The following is a 24,739-nucleotide window of genomic DNA, read 5'->3' on the forward strand; positions in this document are numbered from 1 at the left end:
AGAATCCCCTTACATCAGGTACGAGTACTGGCCAATCATAGCGCCGCAGAAAGGCGGACGGTAACCTAATTCCGAAATGGCAAAACAATGTCCTTTTGTTTTTGGTCGGGAAATTTGTGTCCAACTGACAGATCGCATCTCTCGCATGCACATACGAATCTTTGGCCTTCCCCCTTGCGTCCCTTAGGCTTGACACTAGGAATAATAGAACATCTTCTCACTTCCCCCAGCCTTGTTTCCCCCTTAAGATAATGGTCTATCTCACACGATGTCATTGTGGATAAGGATTATCGAGTCCGGTACACATCCCTTTGAACTTCGCTCAACTATAGCACAATTGCGATCGCATTCATTCCTGATTCCATTCTCCATTTGTTGTGTTGGTCTCGGGTACCATGGTGTTCTCAAGACATCCAGAATATCATGCGTTCACGATACGTTAATCTGGCGTCAAATTGAAGACGCGGTGCTGGGATGCGCCAAGCCCCACTACGGGAAACAAGTCGACATGGGCTCGGCAATCGCTCAAGGGGTCAGAGACTGAACCGAACTATCAAGAAAACAGAGCTAGTTGTGGAGGCTGCCCCCTGCGCCGTTGATGTGCAGGTTCCCGCTCAAACACATTGGATTGCAGGGCCACCGGGCACCATTGGTTTCACTGCCAATAATGGCTGCCATTGGATGAGATATCGTCCCTTGCCACCTTATTTGTTGCCAGCCTCTGCGATGAAATCATAATCGCTACCAAAACTGGCAAGGGCTTGCCCTGAGACACTTGTGTGTCTCCTTTCTACTCATATTCGCATCGGCTAGACCTCTAAGGGGCAGTGCTGGCAAGGAGGTTATCCCTTGCCACCAGGGCTAGTCTTCATGTCGCATGTCACTCGGAACTTCTTGCACAACTTCAGGCATATACTGCGTGACACCAGCGTGGTACATGTCCAAGGACGGGAATACATCTTTGTTTTCCTCGTTCTACCTCCAGATTGCTAGGCTATTCCCGACTCATGCTTTCCTCCACTGGGAATTTATCTTGCCCCTCACTCTCGTGACTTCCATTGTTAATATCAGTAACTACTAATAGGTATGTCTTTCCCATGACTTCCGCGAATTCCAAATACCGCTTTAGATAGCGCTGTCGTTGAGCCACGGTCCGCTAACATAGAAGGTGATCAGTACCGAAACGGTGTGATTGTGCGCGTGAGATGAAGACATTGTGACGCGTGACTTCGCCAGTCGACTGATGAGATACACCATACAGGATCTCATTCCTCGTATGTCCAATTATGTCACCTCTATAACGTGTAATAGTGATTGGTGTTAACCCTGAATGAGTCTATTGCCTGGGGAAGATCTGCGACCGACCCAGCTCAGGTGGCGTTATTAATATTAACAGATAGAAGCATAAATACAGGTCAATCTAGATCTCTTTTAGAGTTCATTCCCAAAATATCACATCTATTTATCGTTCCAACTCGGTGATATTGTGGAGGTAAGTGCTCAATGTATCACCTAAGGGAGATCAAGCCACAACTTCAACATCTTCGGATAGTTAGGTGTTCCCAGGCCGGTGGCAGGATCCCATCTGAACGTTCTGTGTCAGCCAGCTGGCGATAGAAACAAAGCCAAGAATGGAACTACTCACCCAGGCGCAGTTGCGAAACCGTCTGTTCCACATCCGGGATTAGTACCATTGGTGATATCATTCAGGACAGAGGGATTCTTGTAGAGGACAGGGTTGATAAACCCGACCGGACCCTTGCCGACGGCAAGGCGCTCGTCAATAATGCGGTTGATGATGGCAGCAAAGATTGGAGTGCCTAGGAGAACGGACGTCTGTTTAGTAGCTGCAGGAGCGAGGGGATAAGGTGAACATACTAGCACTGGTTCCACCCGACAAGCCGAACTCGCCGCCATTGAAGACGGCAATGTTGTCGCCATTCGCGGCTACATCCGGATAGCCTCGACCCAACCGATTGTAGAGGCCGCCATTCTTGCCGAGATTTTCGGCGCCTTCGTAGTACGGATAGGGAGGGTTATGGTCCTTGAAGTATCTGCATTCAGCGTCAGTGGAAGGCATGCTATCATGGTTCAGACGACGCACGTGGCTACAGCATCCGCTTGGTAGTCAGGGATGGGATAGATGTTGCTGAAGCCACCACCTGACGCATAACTGTACAAGCCAGCCGGATCATACACGGCGCTCTCGGGCTGGGAAACGGTGTATCCCGGGTAGACCTTGGTGGCGCCAACGTTGGTGATATAAGGGCAGCTGGACTCGTTAGCGCACGAAGTTCACGAGCGGCAGTGGATGTCTCTTTACCTGTTAGGGAATGCAGGACTAAAAACTGTGCCATTGTTCAGGCAGCCATTCACACTGCCCCCATCTCCTGGGGGTCCTGCAACCCCGTTATCACCAGAGGCAAAGAGCACCGAGACTCCTTGCAGACCCAGCTTCAGAAACCTTAAGGATGTTTAGCGGTGAATAGAACAGCTGCGCTGAAGAGTAGCAGTATGACCTACTCCGTGCATTGCCTCTGCTGATAATTTGCAGGAAGGTCATTCTCCTGTTCGCCGTACGAGACACTAATGACATTAGTAGGCTTGAACACGCCACACATGAGCTGTCCATCGTAGCCACCGGCATCAGGGTAAATTGGATCCAGCGATGGGTCATTGCCACATTCACCATACGCACAATAGGTGCAGTAAGACTATATATTCCGTCACATTAGCAGTGTGTTCGGGTAATATGGTGACTCAGGTTCAACTCACGCCATCAAGTGCGTCCAAGAAAGTATTGAGAAACCCGGTGGTATTACTAGCCCAGTTTGCATCATCGGTCTGGTACAATGTGATGCTTTGGGGATGCACGATTGGATACGCCAGCTCAAAGTCGAGATCAGACTCCCCACCGGCCTGCCGACGGGGACCGGAGCCTCGGCGCCGTCGATGAAGGCGGGAATTGGGTGTGTGCCTCCAGGAATATTTTTGGCAAATGTCTTGAAGAACAGGTCCAGGTCCTCCTGGGCATAGTAGTCCCCTTCCTCGAAGATGCCCAAAGAGTTATTTGGGTGAGGCGCCGCACGCGCTGAGGGAATCTTATACAATGCCCGAATGCAGTCTGGCGTGATTGAATGATCGCAGTTAGTGACATTGAGGCCTTTGAGATCGCCTTGGTGAATAGGGCGTCCTCCAAGCTTCGTCTTTCCGCTAGCCGAGCCCCTTCTCCGGATACTAGAGGCTTTTCCCGAGGATGGGTTCAGATTGACTCCAGGATGCACATAGTCGATGTGCTTTTGCACTGAATCTGGGACATGGTACCTGCAGAGTGTATCAGTTACGGATTGTTGAAAAGGGTTTATGAAGTGTGAATCTCACTGTTCGCAGGCAATTGCTTTCTTTCCAGTTTTCTTATTGTGGTACTCATAGTAGGTGGTGTCGAACAAGTCCTCGATCTCCTTGGACGTTGCGTGGAATACAAGCCAGCCGTGGTTCTTGGTTTGAGCGACGCGGCTGGCATTGATTCCCTTTTCGGTGAGCCAGTTCTGGACCTCGTTGACTGTTTCTGTCGACGGCGCGAACTTGGCAGCGACTTCATCTGCCGAGTAGAACTTGGCATAGTTGGGAGAGCTTGGGTTTGAGCTATAACCGGTGCATTAGAGAGGAGTATAGCATTGACAAGCGAGACCACAGCTATTCACTTACACATCCATGAGCAGGTCGTGAGCCTCTTCGAGGTTACTCTGGGCTAAGCCAATGCGGACCACATGTGTGTCAGATGGGCTCACACGCGCCCGCTTGACCCAGTTCGATGATGTTACTTCACGCCTCTCATGGACTACTGAGGTCGCAGCCGAGAGGGCGGACAGGCCGAGCAGGAGCCCGCTGCAAAAAGAAAGATGAGACAAGGGCCGCATTTTGTCGACCTGATATCCGATGCTTCTACACCTAGGGAAGCCTGAAGAATCATATCCGTGATACCACGACGGGTGCATACCTTTATAGATGGCTCAGTCTCTTGTGTATAGTAATGTTACCATTATAGCCCCCGGTATATCTTACGGCTAGTTTAGTGCGATTCCCCGACGGAGCTCCGCCTAGTGGAGTCGCTGCTTGCGAGGCTTGTCTCAGTGGCAGAGGAAGATCCATGCTCCCATAGAAAGCCGAAGAGGCTGACTCACTTTCCCCCTCACAGCCAGTGACATTTTCAGTGAATCCAACAGGACATAATAACTGACAGTGGGTTGAGTTGTAGTGTACGGTTGGAAATCTAAAATAGCTTCTTTGCACCGCCCCTGACGATCCAAACGGTTTAGGGGCGAGAAAGATTGCAGAGCGAGGTATGCGTCTGTATCTGACTAACGATTCCATGATCCATGAGACGGTTGACATCCGTAGAGACTTGTGCTCGCTGTAGGCTGTGGCACAACAACATGTGCAAGACGGGAAGTCATGAATTGGCTGCTCGACCTCCCAGGCCCGTGAATGGCGACATATCATGCAAGGCCCCACTTAAATAGCATAGCTTGGACACCTGGATCTCTATCTTCAACCATTAAGAGCTTGTTTTTCTAGGCATTCCGAGCTTAACCGGCACAAGCTCCGCATGATTTCAGCCGGATAGCGTAGCCCAGTTGTAATAACCTGGCTCCGGTCGGGCCGATCACCGTTTCTAAAATATTGTTTTCCCCTGAAAGACAGACCAGCAGGTCGTCTCATGACGGCTACGGACCTAAATGTCCCAGTGTATTATACATGCCGTATTACCCAGGGATATTGTCCGATTCTGTCGGGAGAACCGCGGAGGATTCAAACCGGACGATAAACACCCATCGTTTTATGCACTCCGGAGTCCGGATGCTTGGATATTCGATGACAACAGGTTAACAAAGCCTAACGAATAGCAGTCACTATACCATTGAGATCTAAAATGATGAATTATCTACCATTACACATAGAAATCTAAACAACCTTTTAATAGAGATATTCTAGGGTATGCTCTTCACAGATCGAACAACAGGGTCTTCCTGTTCCGGAGAAGATCGACAGATTAATGTCGTTGCCCCGAATTAATGTCTCTTGCTCGATGAATCGAACTGCTGCACTTTCTTGAACGCTCTGTATATCTCCCCTACACTTTGTTTCGCGTAATCTAGACGGAATCAGCCATATCCTCTTACTCAGCGGGCCTATACTCACAGGAGCCAATGACCATCCAGATGAAGTTGAAGAAAAAGTAATAAAACCAGAAGTAGTAACCCTCGGGCCGACAGAAGCTTCCTCCGTGGAAGTAATGGTCAAACAGACTAGTGGCATAGTAGAGGACGTCGCCATAGACCTGGCCAACGGAGAGCAGAAGCTGGAGGGCATGGCGTGCAGGATGCCGAACTGCGATGCAGTAGGCAATAAAGAAGGCCAGGGGTCCCCAGCAGAACTGTTTGGTTGAATTGTTAGCATATTCTGATTACCATTGGCACAGCCAGGTCCACCTACAGCAGTCACGGCCTCCATGGTGACAAGGAATGCGTCCGATGTCAGATAGCGCGAGTCCGACAGGGAGTACTCCTTCCATAGCTGGCCGAATAGCTCCTGTGAGCCTGCCAGGGTCTCATGATGGATCACAAAGTAGGCCTCGAAGAATAAATGAATGAACCCCGCTGCATGGATTGCTTTAGTTGGACTTCTTAATAAGAGGGCCATGGAACATACTCAAGCACATCCACACAAAGGCCAATTTATCCGCCCGACTTGCCTTCGGTCGCACCCGTCGTATAATGAGAAAAGCAATCCCCAAGACAGCAGCCCATAGGAAGCCAAATTGGGCGATTAAGGAAACTACCGAAGTCTCATTGGCGACAAAGTGTGGTAGATGTATAGTGGTGGGATAATACCGGTGAGGGACCATTGTGACGCGACTAATGCAACCTTGATATAGAGAGACTAAAGACGGGTTTCAGGCACACCAATCGGATCTCCCACGTATAATACTTAGTACACTTCTTTCCTATAGGTTGTCTGCTATTACTTCTTATATGTGTGGCTGCTGGACGGGAAACCTCCCCGGACTCCGCGGATCCCGAACATAATCTCTCGGATAGTTCGATTTCCATATCGGACCATCTTGGGGATTCTTGGCTCAAGATTAAGTGAGGAACACCCCAACACTAGCTTACTAGATATGATCAGTCTAGAGTGAATGTGTTCGCAACGGTAAAGATCGTCTGAGATAATTCTAGAACAATGAGGCCAATACATCAATAGCATATTCACTGAATCAAATCGGCCGGCTACATTCTGTGCCTCAAGCAACAGCCATGGAATATCGCTGTGTCAAGTGAAGAAAAAAACAAAATGAAGCATTCAAAATTAACAAAAAATATATAAAAAACATAGCATCCGCCTACATACCCGTCGACCTAAAATGACACAACATGGCCAGGTCTTGTTTGTTCGGCCGTATATCGCACACCGTCCACCTTGAGTCCCTGCTCATTCAACAGCGTGATTGTACCGCCCTCATCGGAAAGCGCACAGTTGTGCAGCTGGAAACTCTGGCGACGCCTTCGACGCAAGACGGCACCGTCGGGCAGGTATTCGTTTTCGCCCTTGTGATTCCGGACGCTCCAGCCATTAAGTATCACGGGCGCGTCCGCGCGGTTCGTGAGAGTGACGATCGAGTCGGATTTGGTTGTCGGGTCTGAACCATGATGACGGATCATGGCCTCACTAATGGTAACTGTTCGATCATGGACATCGCGCCTTTGTCGTTGCTCCCCCGGGATTTCAGGGTTTAAGAGCTCATTCCAGCTAAGATACCCACGGGGTGGAGTAGGTTGTCCTTCGGCATCGGTATGCACGGCCTGGGATGCGAACCCGATGAATACCCCCTTCCAGTGATCCCCAAAGTCCAGCAGGATACCCCCGTCCTGATAGATGCCGTTGTCACTTTTCCACTTCTTAGGGCTTCCTTGGTTCATGTGAACATTGTGGATCCCGTTGCCAGTGTTGAAATGCGATCCAAAAATGTAAATCACGCTGTCGTGGTCGACTGCGCCATCCAGCACCGGGATAAGTTCATCCAGTATATCATTATCTGGTCCAGGAATGTCATGGGGCAGAAGTCTGCCTGTTTCTCGATGGAACAGATTGCCTCTAATGTAGTCCAGGGCGAGGCCGTTGGGGGCTTGCTCCATAGTGCCTTCCAGCAGATGAAATCCTGGTTTCAATTCCCGGAGTCGTTCATTTTGAAAGTTCTCGAAGTTCTTCACCAACCAAAACACTAACCTCGAGTCACTTTTGTCTCCAGACTTGATGTTGATTGCTGCGCGGCCTTCCCCCTGACTATTGTCACTGGTAGTGAAGAAGAGCGAGAGATGGGGAGACACATGGTCATCTGCATCGGTTTCGTAAGTGAAGCGAACAGGCTTTGCCTTCCATACTCCGTAGCTCTCAACAGGCATTGTCAGAGTCGGTTGTTTTAGATAGGTTATTGAATGAGAAAGTTTGTTAGGTCATAGATCCAAGATACGTCGGGAAAGAGGAACCTTGTCGGAAAGGATGGGAAAGTCATATTTACTTATATCTCTCGATGTTAGTCTAGACCCATAAGGTGTCCGTTACCTGTGGAGATTTGGCCCGATGCTGATTGCCTCTGGATCACAAGCGTAGATGTGTGATCTAAATTCATGTCGACTGATTCATTATCGACACATCTTAGAGGTCACAGCAGGATGTTCTATCTTTGGTACCGATGGCCTGATCAAATGGACCTTCAATCCAGGCCTTGCAGACCTGCTTAGGTTCGATCGTCACGAAAGAGTGTTTGATCCGGAGTGTGTCCCGCAAATCGCGTGGACGGACAAGCAAAAGTAAGTTGGCCGTGTCCATGGAATCGAGTGAGAATCAGAACGCAGTTACTATGGTATACGACGCTGAGAAATGTATAGGGCGTATCTCAGCTCGTAAGGGAATATTTTCCCGTTTCCCCTAGCGGAATAACTCTGGCGAAGTTTAAGCGATTTTGGGGATATACCTTATAACAAATGATCGCTTCCATTCGAACTATATATCTGTTCATGACGTCCTTGACAGCCACCACTGGTTCTTTCGACGTGGACAAAGTACGCAGAATAGAACAACTTTGTTTGTTTAAGAAAATTATCATATGCTTCAACCAACAGGGTATCAGATAAGAAACCCTCACAGTCCATCGAAATTGTGCTCAAAAGAGGTCTCTGCCAGAGTTGAAGAGTGATCAAGTTCAATCCTGGCGATAACTGTGTTCATTCTGCCGGACAATCAATCGTAGAGGAAGGCGGAATGAAGAGGCGGTCAATGGAGTGGAGGTTTTTGGCGTCTCCACCGCCAAGCACCGAGAGCCGAGAATCTCGCCTCCGAACACCGAATTGCTGCATGCCGTAATGCGACGGACGCGATTCCTCGTTTTGACTCCAAGAATATCTCGGTGATTCTTCAGTATAGCACCGAATAGTGTCTATTACCTCTGGTCAAAAAGCCGAGCAAGTGAACCGACTAGCAGACGATGATGTATCAGAGCCGGGTCTGCAAGTCCTGCGAACCATGCAGGGCTCGTAAAGTACGGTGCATTGGTGAGCCTTCCATCTGGTTCTACGACACTTAGACCTAGAGCTGACGCGGTAGAAGTCTCCCCGGAGGACCCTTCCAGATGCACGCATTGTATTGTAGGCAGGATCCTAGCCGTTGTATACCGGCTAAGACATACTAACCGGATCACGTGGCTTCTAGAAGCGTGATGAGCATTGCGAGTTCAAACAAGCTAGGCGCAGGTTCAAGCCTCACATACAGAGAGCAACCAGTAGGTTCTGTAAAAGGTTGGGCGCGTGTTAGTCTGTCTAATGAATCATGGAGTAGGCGAGCTGTCGCTCCTAAGTCTGGGTCATGGTACCAGGGAACACAATGATGGACAGATTAAACCAGTCTTCGCACCATTATTTGTGGACCGGTTATTGGATAGCCAACCCATCCAAGGTGTGTCTCAAGATGAAATTCATGTGCTAAGGGTAAGCGATCTTCACTCAAGATATCAGCATCGTGACTGAGCCCTAGCGTGTAGGCGCAGGAAAATGAAGGCATGAGTCGAACAACAAGCTGTTTTTCTGAAGACAAATCTGACCGAAATTTATAGTGTGCAGCTCGAATCTCGCTTTCTTTTCAGATATGAAGATTCAATCGCTGACACAGAAACTGGGGAATTCTCGGTTGAAAGAACTGGTCGATGGTATTGAAGCAATCATTGAGGGCCGCGTTACCGCACAGGGAGCGACAACCATTTCCCCGGTTACGTTCAAAAAACCACTCAGCTCCACGCGTATCTCCGGGGGATTGACGCGGGTCTATGTAGATGGTTGTGATCCAGGAATTTGTTCGTGTCCAGGCACAGTCTAACATCTTGATAGTCTACTTCAAGCGTATCCATCCGATGTACCCGTTCCTGGACCAACAAAGCTTCGAGGAGACGGCATTCTCGACAAACCTCGCGCAGACGTTGGAAACAACCCCCGCATTCTCTGCTCTTTATCATGCAGTACTTGCATTGGGGTGTCAGTACCATGATGGTGGATCCTTTGACCCCGGAAAGGGTAAAGCATGGAAGTTCTTCCAAATGTCACTAGGCCTGATGGCCGACATCCTCGTGCCACGAGAATCGCTGCTTAACCTGCAAGCTTTGACTGCTATGTCCATCTTTGCTATGAACACCTGTTGCTTGCAGATTGACGAAATCCTAATCATGGAAGCGGCGCGGATGGCGCAGGCCCTCCGATACCACCGAGCAATCTGCAGTGGAGAGCAGCAAGTGTGGTGTCTACGCACATTCTGGGTCATCTACGGCATGGAAAAGCAGTTAGCATTTCAGAACAGGGAGAACTCAGTGAGCCTACGATTATCTAGAAAGGAACCAGCGCTAACGCTGTGATAGTTGATCGCAGATTATAACGTAGGGTGTCCAATCCCAGAAACACCTGAGGCCAGCTTTGAGGACTATAACTGGTTTTTGTCCAGCATCCGGTTTGCCAGGATAACGTCACAAGCATTTGAGCTTCTGTTCTCTATTAGTGCCACTCAGAATGTCACAGAAGCATACTACACAACGATTGATTATGTCCAGGAGCGCCTGGAGAAATGGCGACTGACCGTGCCTGCAGGATTTCGACCGGGAGAGTATTGTCCTCCACAGACCTTCATCGATCCTGTGTCTAAAATGGTCGCTCTCCAGACACACTACTCCTACTACAGCATGGCCATTGCTTTGGCGCGTCTCACTTTGCAGATCGGCTCTGACGACGGTGCGCGACAAGAACACAGCAGACGAAATCTGATGGCTTCTGCCCGACGTATAATTGAGCTGACCCAGTATATTGACAAGGCACCGCATACACCACTTTCGTGAGTGAATAACCTCTGTCACTCGATGGTCTTCTGCAAAATCTGACAATCGATACAGTATCCTTGCCATAATGCCGCTTGTAGCCCTCTTCATACTTTTCGACTTTGTCGTCCACAATCCCACACACTCGGAGACAAAGACCAATTTGGCAATGCTTGATATTGTTTCAGGGCACTTCGCTCTTCTCGAGCATGCATCCAATGGCTCATTGCCCTGTTCATTGGTCTCGGAGTTTGCCCATATAGCGCGACAGCACGTCAAAGATGTCAACGGTGGACGTGGCCCCGGAGATATGACGGAGGCCCCGCTTACCTCGACGCAAACGCCTTGCCGTGGCCATATCAGCACAGGAGCAGGCGCCGCGAGTAACACGCAGATGCCAGTAACAATGGAAGGGAACATTTTGGTAAGACCCGACCTTGCTCATCAATGTGATCTAATCTGGTGACCATTGGTCCCATATAGGATGATCATCGACCTAATGTTGAACTCGGCGGAGAGTTCGAACCGTACAAGCACACAGATGGCGTCAGTGAGCCAGCAGACCAACTATACTATGCTGCAATGGATGCCAGTTTCGACTTCGGGAGCGACCTCTGTTGCCCGGTTTTGATCTGCGGACGCTGTTCGGGTCGGTTATCTCGACCGGTTTTGATTCGCCTGAAGATGCCTCCGGTTTTGGTGGGATCATGCCGACACCTCCAACATAATATCGGTGACGTGACAGATGTCCCAAGAATACGTCTCATCACGAAGCTCCGCTGCGACATGGCGTAGAATTGCCTATTGCAATGGATTTCGAAATATTTGATGTGTATTAGTTGACCTAGCCCATTCCGAGTTGTCAAGATATAATGGATATTTTAGGGGTAGAAAGTGTAAGGCAGACATCATAACTGTGGATTCGTGTAGATTTTAAAAATGCCGTTTCGACTGTTCCATGCTGTTGCCTCAGGTGTCCACTTTCTTTTCGGGGTTCGGCAATGGCGAAACCTACAAATCCTCACCGTCTCTGACCCCGCCTTCCTGTTATGGTATTACACAGGCAGAAACCCGCCAGTCAGCATGCATTCTTAATGCCTTAGGCGTCAACTTCCCGCTCCTGCGCCACAATCCGCCTTGAGCGTCGAATATCAACCACCAACATTGGCTGTGATGATGTGTCTGGATGTGTTAGGTACCGATCTACGGTCTTCTGGCCCCACCTTTTAAGATCACAGCCAGTCATTTAATGCCTATAATTCCCAAAGGAAGTAATCCTGGAGATTCTGACTTGGCTTTTCATGGTCAAAAACCCTTCGGAGGTCGGGGGTAAGCGTCTCCTTTAATACGTACGAGAATGTGAGTTGTGCCAAACAAAGGCCCCCACGGGGAGCTTATCTCAGCACGTAAGCCATCGTCGATATATAATTCTGGTGCCTCTCTTGCTTCCAGGCAACCCAGGTCCAAAAGTGCGACCCAAATTTACAGAAACCGGGAGACTCACCATGGCCGTTCCCCTGGGTTTTGTTACATATCTCTTCCTATTACTTGCGGGCTTCTATCTTGCCCGCAAGATAGCTAGGCTCGTCCAAGGTGTGTGCAGCCCCGCTGACCATGTAAGAGTTAAGGCCCCGCTAATGCCAGCACTGCCATAGTCCGACGATTCAAACAACTACACGGTTGCTTGCCCCCACCAAGAGAATATCATAAAGATCCGGTGCTGGGTCTGGATGAAGTGCGGTCGATGCTTCGAGTATTTCGGGAAGACCGCTTTCTGGAATGGGCGTTAGAGAAATATCGACGTTATGGAAACACCTTCGCGACCTCAGTTCTGGGTGACGATAATATATGCACCGTTGAACCGGAAAACATCAAAACCATCCTGGCGGTGAAGTTCAAACAGTTTGACCTGGGAGAGAAAAGACGGAGAACGTTCCATCCGCTATTGGGCGATGGTATTTTCGCATCCGATGGGCCGCAGTGGGAACATTCGCGGACTCTGCTGAGGCCGAGTTTCACTCGGACGCAGATCGCGGCGACCGATCTATATGAGAGGCACATTCAGAGGCTGATCAGCCAGATTCCGCGAGATGGCTCAACGGTGGACCTTCAGGACCTCTTTTTCAAGCTGGTATGGAAGAATACCCGTTGTAAAATGACCCGGTGCCATACCTAACAGTACATCCTCTAGACACTTGATACAGCGACCGAGTTTCTGTTCGGAGAGTCTGTTGAGTCTTTGCGCCCTGGATCTTCCGCCGAATCTACTAGTTTTGCCCACCACTTTAACGTTGCCCAGGATGGAATAGCCTTCAGCGTGGCCGTCGCGCCATTCGACCGACTGATTTTCAGACCCAAGCTCAGGGAGTCTGTCAGAGAGGCAAGAGGATATGTCGGGAACTTCGTGAAAAAGGCTATCGAATACCGACGCTCGCTTGATGCCGAGAAACATGCGGGCGATGTATCAAACTCACAGTCGCGATATGTATTTCTCGAGGAGCTCGCCAAGGAAACAGATAATCCAACCGACATCACCGACCAGGTTTTGAACATCCTCCTCGCAGGAAGAGACACGACCGCCAGTCTGCTAAGCATGGTATTCTATCATCTCGCACGGCGTCCAGATATCTGGGGAACCCTGCGGAGCGAGGTTGCGACACTCGACGGGAAATACCCATCGTTTGAGGAGCTAAAACAGTTGAAATACCTCTCTTGGATTATTAATGAGAGTATGTAATCCTATGCAGTACCCCCAGACCCTGGCAATACTGACTACCCGCAGCTTTACGCCTGTACCCCGTGGTCCCATCCAACAGCCGCACAGCAAACGAGGACACCTTCCTCCCCGTCGGCGGCGGACCAGACGGCAAATCACCCGTGTTTGTCGCTAAAGGCCAAAGAGTTGCGTACGATGTGTACGTGATGCATCGACGCCATGATATATTCGGCCCCGACGCGGAAGAGTTCCGACCGGAACGATGGGAGACCATACGACCCGGCTGGGCTTTTGTCCCTTTTAATGGAGGCCCTCGCATTTGCCTCGGACAGCAGTTCGCCTTGACCGAGGCGTCTTATACGATCGTAAGAATTGTGCAGTCGTTCAAGGAGATCACCAATCGGGACCCGGAGCCTTGGCAGGAACGACTCGCACTTACGTTGGCGAGTAGGCATGGGACGAAGGTGGCGATGGTGCCTGTCTAGATTATTGTCTGTTCTTTACTTTAACCGTAGCTAATACTTCAAAAAGGTTGACTGGGTAGTTAATCAATCAATCAAGATTCTATTTCGGGTTCAAGTCTAATTTTTGAAATTTAGCAATACTGATACTTCGAAGACCAAATGAATGCTGTAACAAACTATAGAAGGAACATATAGAGGGTTGTAACCTACTCGATGCGAGGATCCCGACTCTCAGATCGCTTGGTGAGACTACCTGACCTGGCTGACGAGAATCAAGGATACGAGAACTAATAATGATATAAAATGGAGGAAATAACAGGGAGATCAGAACAAAATATCAGGATTCCATTAGCCTTTCACTGTCCACATTAAAAAGCACCCGTTAGCTCCGTTCAACAGCCGTCCAGATTAACGGATAGGAAACGATTGAGAAGGCTCGATCTAATATGGGAAAGTGGGCTAGGAGATAAAAACATACGCAATATAACATATAGATTATAAGCTATAAATGCGAAATATGCCGGTGAAATGTTTCTCACTGCAGACGGTCTACAAAGTTGATAACTTTCCCCGCTGTAGAGCTCCGCTCAAACCCATCAAGATCCTTCACAAATACAATGCGGAATACATGTTCAGTCTCAGGTAAAACAAAGAAGAACGTGCGTAAGCGCTTGACCAACTGCTCTTCTAATAGAACATCTGCTCGGGATGGAGCCCGTAACAAGCGGACTTCCAGAGTTGCCTGTGGCGAGGAGTCGAGCTGGCCAAGTATCACCTGCCACTGCAGGATACCACATTCCTCCGCCTGCAGCAGGGCTTTCAGTTTTTCAAACTCGAAGTAGGCTCCATCCCACTTGAAGCTGAAGCGACGGTCACGGCCTTGCATCCGGAGCACACGCAGGTACTGCCGCTCACTCTCGGGGACTACGGCGCTGGCCATCTCGGGAAGTGGATGGAGGGATCCCAGGTCTCCAGTGATATAGCGAACGAGTGGATTGCGCAGACGCCGCAGGGAGGTCTGCACTATAATCCCCATTTCTCCTAACGGCAGGGGCTCAACATCAGAGGGAGAGTTTCCCTCATCTAAAGCCGCAGGAGAGAGAATTTCTATAACCATATCGCGGGTATCAAAGACAAAGTCCATCGTGCTGCCAGTGAGGTTCTTCTCGCCCACTAGATCTGGACTACTCAAGGCCCACGGGCCGGCCTCTGCACTCCCCATGACCGAACAAATCTTTACGTCCCCCAAAGTCGCACGAATGAATGATCGTTGCGCTCCCGTCAGCGGCTCGGATGAGTAAATAATCTTGTTGACCTGGATCTGACTTTGTCTTTCCACGGGTAGTGTGGAGATATAGCAGACCAATTGGACGATCTGACTGGCATCGCCAGTCAAGACGTTGACATGATAGTGAGCCAGAGCTTGAATGACCTCTTCAAGCTGCATATAATTCCCCGCGCTGAGCACAGTGGCCCCGGCGTTCTCCATGATCTCCGTCGTTAAGTCCAAGGACCTGTGTTTGTGGTTTAGATATATGGTTACTTTGGACATGATGCACTTCTTCACACCTGTAAAAGCTCCCTGACATGTGCACAGACAGTACCCAGTCTTTACGGCTGATCACTCTGCAATTCTGGAGAAGCTTCCCCATCTGAGCTCTTTGTTGCCGATTCTCATGGACATCGACGGCAAACATCATTGGTACACCACCGGACCCGCCACCGGTGATGCTCATGTATGAGCTCTCACGGTACACATTTTCCGGACTGGCATCATGTGTGAGCCGCTCCACTGTCTTGTAGCTGGAAGGTATTAGCTTCGAGCCGGTGTCCACCTGTCAGATCATCTTACATGTTGTTTTTATGAAGCAACGGTTGGGAGCGAAGGTCAACTTTCGTCTGGTGGTTATTTACCCAGTCACGGACCTGCTGTACTGCCTTCGCATCCGGCGGATATTGAATGTCAGGATTGTAGAAGGGATGCCGCTTAGCGACGGCAAGCACCTCTGACAACGAGAAGCTGTTCGTGGCCATATTGATATATTGATTGGAAGCTAAGCTGTAATAAGAAAAAATAAATTTGTTGCATGCGCTACGACACTTCGGGAGGTTGGTTAGACACTCCCCCGTCAGGCGCCTGCAGGTTGCTCATATACGTACACTCCACTCGGCTGGATGGTCTAATAGGTGGATTAATATTTAGCCTGTCACAAGGGGGTGCCAGTACACTGAGATCTGGGAAGTGACATGGCCTTTTTCCTTTTCCCTGATCCATCAGATTCGGAGAAGACTAGCTTCCCTCCACGGCTCAGCCTCAGGCCACTAGAGGCTAGCTGCATAAGTGATCACCGCAAGGGGTCGATTTGTCCGCGAATTTAGTCATGGCGTTCCTAATTGTTGGCATTCAACTGTATTTTTGTCCTTCTTCTCGTTGTGTTTGTTTTGGTATGAGGTGAGGGGACCATACCCTAATTCACCACAAATAGTCCAACGCACGTGATGCAGACAGCACGACGTATGGATGGAATTCTTTGCTACGAGGAAGATACAGGACCTATTTGATGAAGATATTGGGCCAGCTAGTATCTAAATCGCGGTACGGAACATCCAAAGGCCATCCAGACTCATCTTGCCTACTCTGAATAGGAAGCGTCGGCATCCCTTTAGATAGGTCGTTGACAAGCTCGTCCACAAACATACGAGCAAGTAGTAACTGTCAAGAGAGCAGCGGTGAAATACAACTTGGATGTGAACTTCCTCGAGGGCCCGGAGTCATTCATCAGAGCTGTTTAGCAGTTTTTGCTGTGGCTGGAGCGGGGGTGAAGAGTACAGACCAGCACTTCTCAAGCAGGACGTAGGGAGAGAGGATCATCGAGAAAGTGGAGAGCACACATATTCTCTCCAAGGACCTGCGATCGAATTGTGAAGGAAGTTGTCAAGGATGGCGAAGTCAAGGTTAGTGATTGGTTGATATATAGGGGGATTGAATGTGGGTCTTTTAACTTTTACTTTTACTTTTATTTCCAAACTCCATATGGCAGAGAGCATGTCGATGCTAGTGGCGTCTTCAGCCGAGATAATGTCGGCATCATCCCGGTTTAATGAATTTCCGAATAGCTACCGTGTAATTCACCGAGATCTACGGTTTCTGACCTACTAAGACTAATATGCAGTCTTGTAAGAAAGCAGCTGCCTAGATCTGACGAGTCTATACTTTGTAATCATCGGTTGCCTGGCATGGTCAGCAACCCGCGGGTATCAAAAAGAGCCGGTGTGGGTTTGTTGACCCACTTAGCACCATCTTGACGCAGCTTTCAGCCGTACCACAACCAGGAGAAGCTGAAGTCCGACTCATCCGGGCATGGAATTGCACAGCCAGCAGCTTTGCAGTAGGGGAGACATAGCGCCATGTAGCTCTCCACCAATGATACACCGTGGGAAAAGATCGTCGAGACACTCAAAGACTTGCCCAAGACGGACCAAGGGATCAACGCCGGGACGAACAGGATCTGCGGTCTCGCACAGATGTTCCTGCGGCAGTGGATGTTTAGGCAGGCTGGACGCTGGATCTTTCGCGCGGGATCTTGTGGTTTGTTTTCCTACTCTCGCTTCTTTCTCTTGGCCGCGAGCCAAGACTCGCTCTCGAAGATGTCACGATGTGGCCCTTGCTTCCTCGGAGAAAGTGAATGCCTGACGTTCATTGTGAAAGTGGACCATAAGGTTCATCCTGCCAGGGAACCTGACCGATCTTTTCCCCTACTCGATCTATGGGTTCGTGGAAATACCCGAACTCACTTCAGCTTCCATGAACCCCCACTGTCGATCATTGTCTCGGCATATTGGTCATTGGAATTACTCTTGCTTATCCTATCTCATGTAGATACAACCTCATTCCACGAGTGTCCCCGACTAAACATGTATTTCCCAATTAAAATCTGCAGTAATAAGAAAATTTGATCCGGACTGATGGTGCGATTATTTTTCATGGTAGAGGCTGAACCCGTGCATTAAGCACACCACCAAGACGACAATTGAAATAAATAATAAATAAATAAATAAAGACCAAGTTCGAAGAGGAGGAAAAGAGAGCTGTTAAGAGACTCATAGCATGTTCTTGGTTCAGGAGACAACACTATTAGCAAACGGAATGGCATTCCATCTCACCCGACGTAAATGCCTCGCTGGATCCTTGATGCTGTTCCGCGCATGCAGCCACCGATAATTATCGAGGAGAATGATTGATCTTGCAGGGAGGTCAACTGGAGTAAGGTGCAACGTGGATTGCGCCAGTGCCTCCAGGTCCTGCAACGCCTCTCTCAGCTCCTTCAGCGCCGCAGCCGCCCTGGCGCTCAAAGGCATCACAATCTCGTCACGGTATCGCATCATGAGGGAATGACCCTGATCTTGTGTGTCAAGGGCAAATAGGCTACCCACGATATGACGTTGATCGGGGTTCTTGATAAATTCCGGTGGGATGGTGATCTGGTATTCCGGTTCATGGAGAGCTGCTTTGGCGGCCGAGGAGAGAAATTGGCTCAGTCGATCAATTTTCATGACGGAGAGAGTGCCCCCACCGTAGCGATCGGGCTGGAGAACTTGAAGCGCAAAGAACCGCGGTGGGGCGTGCTCGTAGCTGCAGTCTGTGTGCCAGGGAAATTCCTGCATTGTTTCCGATCGAGCCTGGTGATTCTCGGTTTGAAAGGTGGTCTCGCTGGGGCGGACGTCCCAGAACCAGCCACGGGATGCGCTGTGGGTGATGGGGAGGCCATGGCCATGGTTTTTTGACAGACTGACAATAAGGCTTTCCAAGTACTGGCTGTTGTCGTCAGGAAAGCTCAGGCTGATTTTGAGGATCCCTTCATGCTTGAGGTGGTTATGTACATGGCGAACATGGTGCAGGTGTTGAGAGTCAATGAGATCTTGTGCCACTAGATGAGGTACTCTGGGCACAGCGTCTGTAGCGAATTGGCGAGTCGGTCTTTGTATCCCTGGCAGATATTGCACAGGGCTTTTGCTTTTGTTGAGAAATCGAGCATATCTGCTCGTTGATCGAGCGGCGCGGAAATGACGTCCTATATGTTGCATGAGGGGCAACTGGATTCTTGCAGTGAACAGCACAGTAATCCGGCTTGGGAGAGGCGAGCCTCATAATCTAGCCGGCCGTCTTTGCACGAGGAATGGCACTAGATCGCAAAGGCAGGGTGCAGGGTAGAATGGGGCGAATTGAGTCTCCTGACGCAGGACGTGTAGGTCACAGTGTAGGTCTTGCAGGCGAGAAATCAGATTAAAGTTACGTAAATAAAGCTAAGACAAGGGATACGCGATGTGACTGTCGAAATGATCTCTTGGATACAACAATTACCTTACTGAAGACCAGCTAGCTGGCTGTAGCTGAAGTATTACGCCGAAGCTCCACTACCCAGTCGTACAGCTGTGTTGCCTCGCCCTCGAGGTCACCATACGATAGCCTCATTCGGCATGGTACATGGTGCTAGCACGATCGATGAAAAGTCTATATTTAAGTGGAACCCCACATGCAGATGACGTGAAAGCTGAAAGCTCTGTGTAATGTGAGTTGTGATTGAGACGGGCCAAATGAAAGATTCCAGCACGCACGGTCAGCTGTCCATGATTCACGCCGAGTGGAATAGTATGTCTCGATTATACGCTTTCATAGATAGTAGATTATTATAGTCAACACATATAGTACACGTAGATCTTCAGTTATGTGGTTGGAGAGCGATCCCATTGCATTGTTATGCCATCGACTAATATCATCGCGGCATTTGAACGTCTTGTAAGAATGGAGCCTATACCTTCCTTCTTCCACCGTTTAGGCAATCACTAGATGCAGGAATAACCAAGCATATCCCTTAGCTCTCTGAGTACTCATCCAATACTGAGCAAATCCACGCGCCTCCATGACTGACAGCACAGATCCTGTCAGGACTACTTCTCCACGTTCCCAGCCCTAGAAGCTGGCCATTTGTTGTGTGATAGGTCCCGATAAGTGGATAATGACCTCTGTCACCCGATGACTTGAGGATGACTTCATACAGTCGCGGCCAGATGCGACGCTGCACGACATACATAGTGTTTCCTGAAACAAAGTGAGGGTTGCGGAGACGCTCAAGAGTCGATAGCCACTCGTCGGCTCCGACTTCATCTCCAAATAGAATCCCCGCCCCCTTACCTCCGCGAATCGGCTTGAGCAAGTATTCCTTTCTTAAATCCGGGGATTTTGCCGAAGTCTGAATGAGTTCATTCAGTTCTGGGCTTCCAGGGATAAAAGAATCTGCGATGCCTGCATCAAGGGCTTCTCCCTGGGCCGGTGTTAATACCTCCCGTGCTACCAGAGACGGAATCTCTTGCTTGATAATACCAAGCATTCGTTTATCATGAACAAGGAGAATAGTACGCATGTCATTAAAGCAGCGTAGGCTAACTTCATGCAGTATCTCAGGTGAGAGACCGAATAATTCGTGCTGGTGAAGCTCTAGACCAACCTGATGTATCTCTTCCACAACCTCACCATTACTGGTGAGAAGGAGAGGAGACTCATTAATAAGCCTAGTATGGCCTTGGTCTCTTACCAAGCAACATAGCCTACCCCTATCTGGGCTTTTGGGATCAGGAATTAACCTAAGATCTGCTGGTGTGATCAGCCGTGGCCTGATTCCAATGTGGCGGTGCACGAAGTCGATAAACATGTGGATATCTATCCCCGGCTCTTCGCCCTTAAGCAGGTGCAATGGGCGGCTTGGATTGAAAAGACTGAGCAGGCCGTTCAAGATCTATTGTATATGTAGTAAAGGATTAGCCTGATGAATATCGCAATACAGTGGTAGCGCGTGATACAGGAAAGTTCTACCTTTGAAGAATCAGTAGCATGGATGAGACCATTTCTTCCTGCACCGAGATCGCTCAGCCCTTCTTGTCCGTATGCCAGGTGCATAAACCCGTTGAAAGAAAACCGTGCATTAATTTCTGTGAGACGGTAGGTTTCCGTTGAAGGTCCATCGCTGTAGCTCCCGACCAGAAAGTCCGGTCTCCAAGAGCCCAACCTAGCCTCGTAAGGAACCCCGTTGTGTGAATTCTGACTCTCCAGCCACTATAATACAAAGTTAGATCGGGCAAATAGGGCATCTCCCTGAAGTTAATCAGCGTACCCGCAGGAGGTCTTCTTCATTTTTCATTAGAGGCATGCGCTCTGGGAAGCGAGCATCCAGGTCCGTCCACCATCGTTTTACAATATCCACGATGGCGGTGGTTAAAGCGTTGTGCAGTTGTTCGAGCTGTCGTTGATGCTCGTTTGTGATTAGGATGGGACGGGGACATAAAGCCGCGTTGGACCCATGATACCACAGATGTTCGGGGCAGAGGCCCAGTATACTGGACTGCAGGATTTCATGTTCATGGGTGTACAATGTTTTGTTTCCTTGATACGAAGCCACAGGCTCATACCTCTTAGAGCCGATCCCTAGATGGACTTGTTGGAGCTGGCCGGTAGTAGGGAACTTCATTAGGGCGTAATATATGTGGGTTATGTGGGTAAACCTGGGTCAGAGTAGGGGAACGATGGTCTAGGTTATTTAAGTCCGAGACATAGGAGGCTAGCTTCTAATGTGGATAGTACATTCAAGTCAAAACAAGTTCCAGGCACATTTGCCCAGTGTCCGATTGACCCACTCAGAGTGAGGTGAGGAGGCAGCCTTTGGAGCAATTGTAGAGCGTGGCAATACGAGGAAGCGGAGAGCCACTTTGAATATGGCCTAGAACACTAGGGCTTTAGTGTGTGCATATAAAGTACGGTGTCTATTTTAAACATCGTGATGTGACCTATTCTTTAAAGTAAACTACACCCAAGCTGTGAATTTTCCTAAGCTTATGAATTATTAGCAAGTCCACTGATCTTCTGGAAAACAGGTCAGTCAACGAAACCCAACTAGGACAATAATCAACCCGAGCTGAAGGTAGGTTCGCTGATCGCCATCATTAGCTCCCTAGCATGTTTTCAGCTCCGACCCGGGACAAGTCGCGCGCGCCACGTAGCCTTTATGCACGGTGACTGCGGCGGCTAACAACGCTGATCTGAGAGGTCCGAAAGAGAACTAATGTTCTCAGCTACGAAGATGAACTTGCCGCTAAGCCGAGGATCCACTCTGCATACCTATCCTTGCTTCGGGGCCGAGGTTCAGTCCTTGTGGAAGGAAAGCAATAAGAAAACAACATGGCGAAAACGCTGGGCAGGGAGCGGTGGTGCATCTGCTCAGCACGGGAAACTGTTTGCTATTTAATTGCCTCACTGCTATCGCTTTAGCTCGAAGAGTGCTGTGCCAAGATTTTGGTCCACTGTACTCAGTGACCTGTTTTCATCGCACGTTTTCTAGTTGGCTGCAGGGCCACAGCGAATAGCCCTGCTGCTTTCACCAAAGTCTGAATAGTCTCCAAGTATGGTTGTTCTAGAATCGAGTTAAAATAGATGTCTTGAGAAGCACTCTATGCGTGGTAGTAGTCTCGTCTCCTGTGAACATATCGCTTCATTCCCCCTGGTTGATGAAATCTGGGGCTCAGTATATGGTGCGGATATGATAAGGAGGGCTTTATGTGGTGAGGGCAATGTGCCTTGAAGGACACAAGGATATGCGCTTTTGTCTTTATGTACTACCCTCTCCAATTTGCAATAAAACCGTAATTAGAATCGGAAAGATGTTGCTATGTAAGCTTGCATGTGCTAAGTCTGTAAGTATTACTAGCTCGTCCAGAATTGCACCCACCTTGTCTCTATACAACGCTCAATGAGGCCGGGTTCTTGCTACAAGGCCTTTCAGTGGGGAAATTTGAATTTGAAAGAAAGAAAAGTTGGAAAGGCCAGGCTCATAATCCACACACAGGGTTGAAAGAATGGAGCAAATGCAGTATACCCTTGTTTCCTGCAGGTAGTATTCCTATCAAAGTCAGAACCCGCTTATTTGTATACTAGAAACCAAGCAGTCTACTCTAAAGGGTTAACAATATCCTGCAAGCCACGTGGTACTGGGCTACAACATCTCCGGCACTGTAATAGGGTCGTGATAGAAGCAAATCGGTCGCGGCCCAACCCGTAGATTTTCAACACATGGTTTGTGCGACGACTGAAATTCCATGGTGGTTAAAACACCCTTTTGATTCCCATGGAACACGGTAAGTTCATATTCGACGAGACCGTGGAGGGTCGATTGTGAAGAAGTCCATCCGCGATAGCTTGAGCGTGGTCAGCATCGTATGAATGCAGCCAGCTGTGACAGCGCACAGAGACGACTGAAGATCTCTACCCCATGAAGCGTCCCTGCCCTGTTATCTATCCCCGTGAGAGTCCTGTACTGTCACGAATCATGTTTTCAATTTTCAGCCTTATAGTATAGTAAAATAAAACTCTAGCAAGATAGTGATGCTTTAAACAGTGAACCGTGGAGGTGGGTATCCTTATGTATGCGAAGAGAAAAGGAATCTACTTTCTCATGTCAGGGCATTATGTTCAGTAGGTAACAAGCAAGCCAGATTCGAGTATTGGATTATTCCGTCGTTGGAAGCAGAGATAGGGAAGCTGCTCTGAGTAGATACACATATTGAGAATGTGTCATTCCAAGGCACACGGTAAAGCTGCATCTGAGGTTTGGCCGAAGACCTTCTCTTGATATACCAGAGTTCACTCGGTGCGTATGACTACAGAGGTGTGGACTCCTAGAGTTCCGTCGAGTCCAATCGTTCTACTAGTACAGACAATGTTGCCAGAGATCAATGTACCCTTCAAACCCTCATGAACCACCAAGCACTGAAGACCCCAACTACTGTAAAGGCGACTGCCCAACGCGCCAGCCCTCTCTTGATGTGATACTCGGCCACGCGATCGATCGCCTTGGAATCATTGATCCGAGGAAAAGGAATATCCTTCGGGACCTCCTTTCCCAATGCCTCACACAACGGACCCCAGCCATCCTTCACACTGAAGAAAACCAGCCGATCTGCAGGAACGACATCTTTCAACCACTCGAGATGGCGCTCGTAGATGTACGCATTATCCCTTGAGCCATCATAGATCTTATCCCACTGCGCCTGTAGCAGGGAGATATAAGTCACGAAATGTCGCATCCCTAATCGATCGACGTTAGTATTCCTTTCTCTGCCCTCTTTTCCTTTTTTGTCTTCTTGTGGCCGTGACCGACTGGCCACATAGAATGTTGGTATATTACGTTACCTGGGAGTGGGAGCAGCACCGCCCCTAGAAACCAAAGTTTAGCCAGCGAGCTGATCTGCTGCATGCTCTTAACCCAAGCATCCGGGTCGCGGACCGTGACGATGATCTTGCTGTCGGGGTAGAGGGCGAGGAGTTCAGGCACCAATTGCGAGGCGGGCGCATCAGTGATAGCTGCGTATCCAGTAGTCCGTCGTTGGAGGAGGGATAGGGTAGTGGCACGGTCGCCAGCAAGCCAAGTCCGGAGAATTTGAATCCAGGATTTGATCTCAACGGGACGGCCCATAGTGTTTTGCGTGCCGCCGTGATAGATGGGTCCGTCCAGGAGGATCCCCAACGCTGCACTGAACGATGCGGTCCCTGTACGCGAGAGACCCGCTCCAATTACTTGGAGCTGGGTGCCCGGTTTGGGGACGGATGCTTGCTGGCCCATTGTTGTAGCTAAAGTATAGGTGGAGGTGGATGCGATGAACTATCCCTAGACGGCAATGGTGAATGGCTTTGTAGGAGGGATGAAGCAACGAAACAATGAATGGGTTCATGCGGGAATTAAATATTGGTCTACAATCGTCGTACCCACAGACCGATAAAGGTGTTTAGTACGGGTACTACTACTAGTGTTGAGTAGTGCTGACATGAGGCCATTAACGCGTGTTATAGAGCAGGCATACATTTGTATGTAAGACACCGGTAACAATGGTAATATATCAACCGTCCAACTAGCATGCTCGAGCGAGTTGGGCCGGGGCAAGGTAGAGGGAAACGGTGCACTCGCTAAGCTATTCGCTAAGCCATATGTAGCTGCCAGAGTGGAGACCTCTGCAATTGCCTGTAATTTGGGCAGCATGGCTGCCCCAGTATCAACGGTTGAAGTGCGGCCTCCTTCCCTTGGTGGATATCGAACACAATTGTAA

At 49.3% G+C, this 24,739-nt stretch overlaps 7 protein-coding genes across 7 annotated transcripts; 1 reads left to right on the forward strand and 6 right to left on the reverse strand.

Moving 5' to 3' along the window:
- Window positions 1–1,512: 1,512 nt before the first annotated feature.
- ANOM_000195 (S53 family peptidase) lies at window positions 1,513–3,920 on the reverse strand (the record flags this gene model as incomplete). Its single annotated transcript, XM_015545453.1, has 10 exons — window positions 1,513–1,585; window positions 1,646–1,820; window positions 1,879–2,054; window positions 2,105–2,272; window positions 2,324–2,464; window positions 2,524–2,714; window positions 2,776–2,844; window positions 2,916–3,324; window positions 3,382–3,645; window positions 3,709–3,920. 10 exons carry the CDS (start codon window positions 3,918–3,920, stop codon window positions 1,513–1,515), a joined length of 1,878 nt encoding a protein of 625 aa, XP_015412607.1.
- Window positions 3,921–5,072: 1,152 nt separating this feature from the next.
- ANOM_000196 (uncharacterized protein) lies at window positions 5,073–7,890 on the reverse strand (the record flags this gene model as incomplete). Its single annotated transcript, XM_015545454.1, has 6 exons — window positions 5,073–5,155; window positions 5,203–5,437; window positions 5,497–5,660; window positions 6,029–6,133; window positions 6,473–7,396; window positions 7,728–7,890. 6 exons carry the CDS (start codon window positions 7,888–7,890, stop codon window positions 5,073–5,075), a joined length of 1,674 nt encoding a protein of 557 aa, XP_015412610.1.
- Window positions 7,891–9,201: 1,311 nt separating this feature from the next.
- On the forward strand, window positions 9,202–13,612 carry ANOM_000197 (uncharacterized protein; the record flags this gene model as incomplete). Its single annotated transcript, XM_015545455.1, has 11 exons — window positions 9,202–9,352; window positions 9,441–9,913; window positions 9,962–10,428; window positions 10,487–10,835; window positions 10,895–11,027; window positions 11,385–11,463; window positions 11,515–11,606; window positions 11,864–12,004; window positions 12,067–12,542; window positions 12,603–13,140; window positions 13,194–13,612. 11 exons carry the CDS (start codon window positions 9,202–9,204, stop codon window positions 13,610–13,612), a joined length of 3,318 nt encoding a protein of 1,105 aa, XP_015412609.1.
- A 514-nt stretch (window positions 13,613–14,126) lies between these two features.
- On the reverse strand, window positions 14,127–15,625 carry ANOM_000198 (uncharacterized protein; the record flags this gene model as incomplete). Its single annotated transcript, XM_015545456.1, has 3 exons — window positions 14,127–15,105; window positions 15,161–15,394; window positions 15,444–15,625. The coding sequence occupies 3 exons, from the start codon at window positions 15,623–15,625 to the stop codon at window positions 14,127–14,129; spliced, it is 1,395 nt and encodes a 464-aa protein (XP_015412616.1).
- Window positions 15,626–17,710: 2,085 nt separating this feature from the next.
- Window positions 17,711–18,676, reverse strand: ANOM_000199 (uncharacterized protein; the record flags this gene model as incomplete). Its single annotated transcript, XM_015545457.1, has 1 exon — window positions 17,711–18,676. The coding sequence occupies one exon, from the start codon at window positions 18,674–18,676 to the stop codon at window positions 17,711–17,713; it is 966 nt and encodes a 321-aa protein (XP_015412615.1).
- A 788-nt stretch (window positions 18,677–19,464) lies between these two features.
- On the reverse strand, window positions 19,465–21,114 carry ANOM_000200 (uncharacterized protein; the record flags this gene model as incomplete). Its single annotated transcript, XM_015545458.1, has 3 exons — window positions 19,465–20,385; window positions 20,463–20,702; window positions 20,761–21,114. 3 exons carry the CDS (start codon window positions 21,112–21,114, stop codon window positions 19,465–19,467), a joined length of 1,515 nt encoding a protein of 504 aa, XP_015412569.1.
- A 2,266-nt stretch (window positions 21,115–23,380) lies between these two features.
- ANOM_000201 (sulfotransferase family protein) lies at window positions 23,381–24,258 on the reverse strand (the record flags this gene model as incomplete). Its single annotated transcript, XM_015545459.1, has 2 exons — window positions 23,381–23,724; window positions 23,829–24,258. The coding sequence occupies 2 exons, from the start codon at window positions 24,256–24,258 to the stop codon at window positions 23,381–23,383; spliced, it is 774 nt and encodes a 257-aa protein (XP_015412568.1).
- Between the last annotated feature and the right edge of the window lie 481 nt (window positions 24,259–24,739).

This window comes from Aspergillus nomiae (genome assembly GCF_001204775.2).
Source record: "Aspergillus nomiae NRRL 13137 chromosome Unknown contig00001, whole genome shotgun sequence".
In the NCBI taxonomy this organism is placed as follows: domain Eukaryota; kingdom Fungi; phylum Ascomycota; class Eurotiomycetes; order Eurotiales; family Aspergillaceae; genus Aspergillus; species Aspergillus nomiae.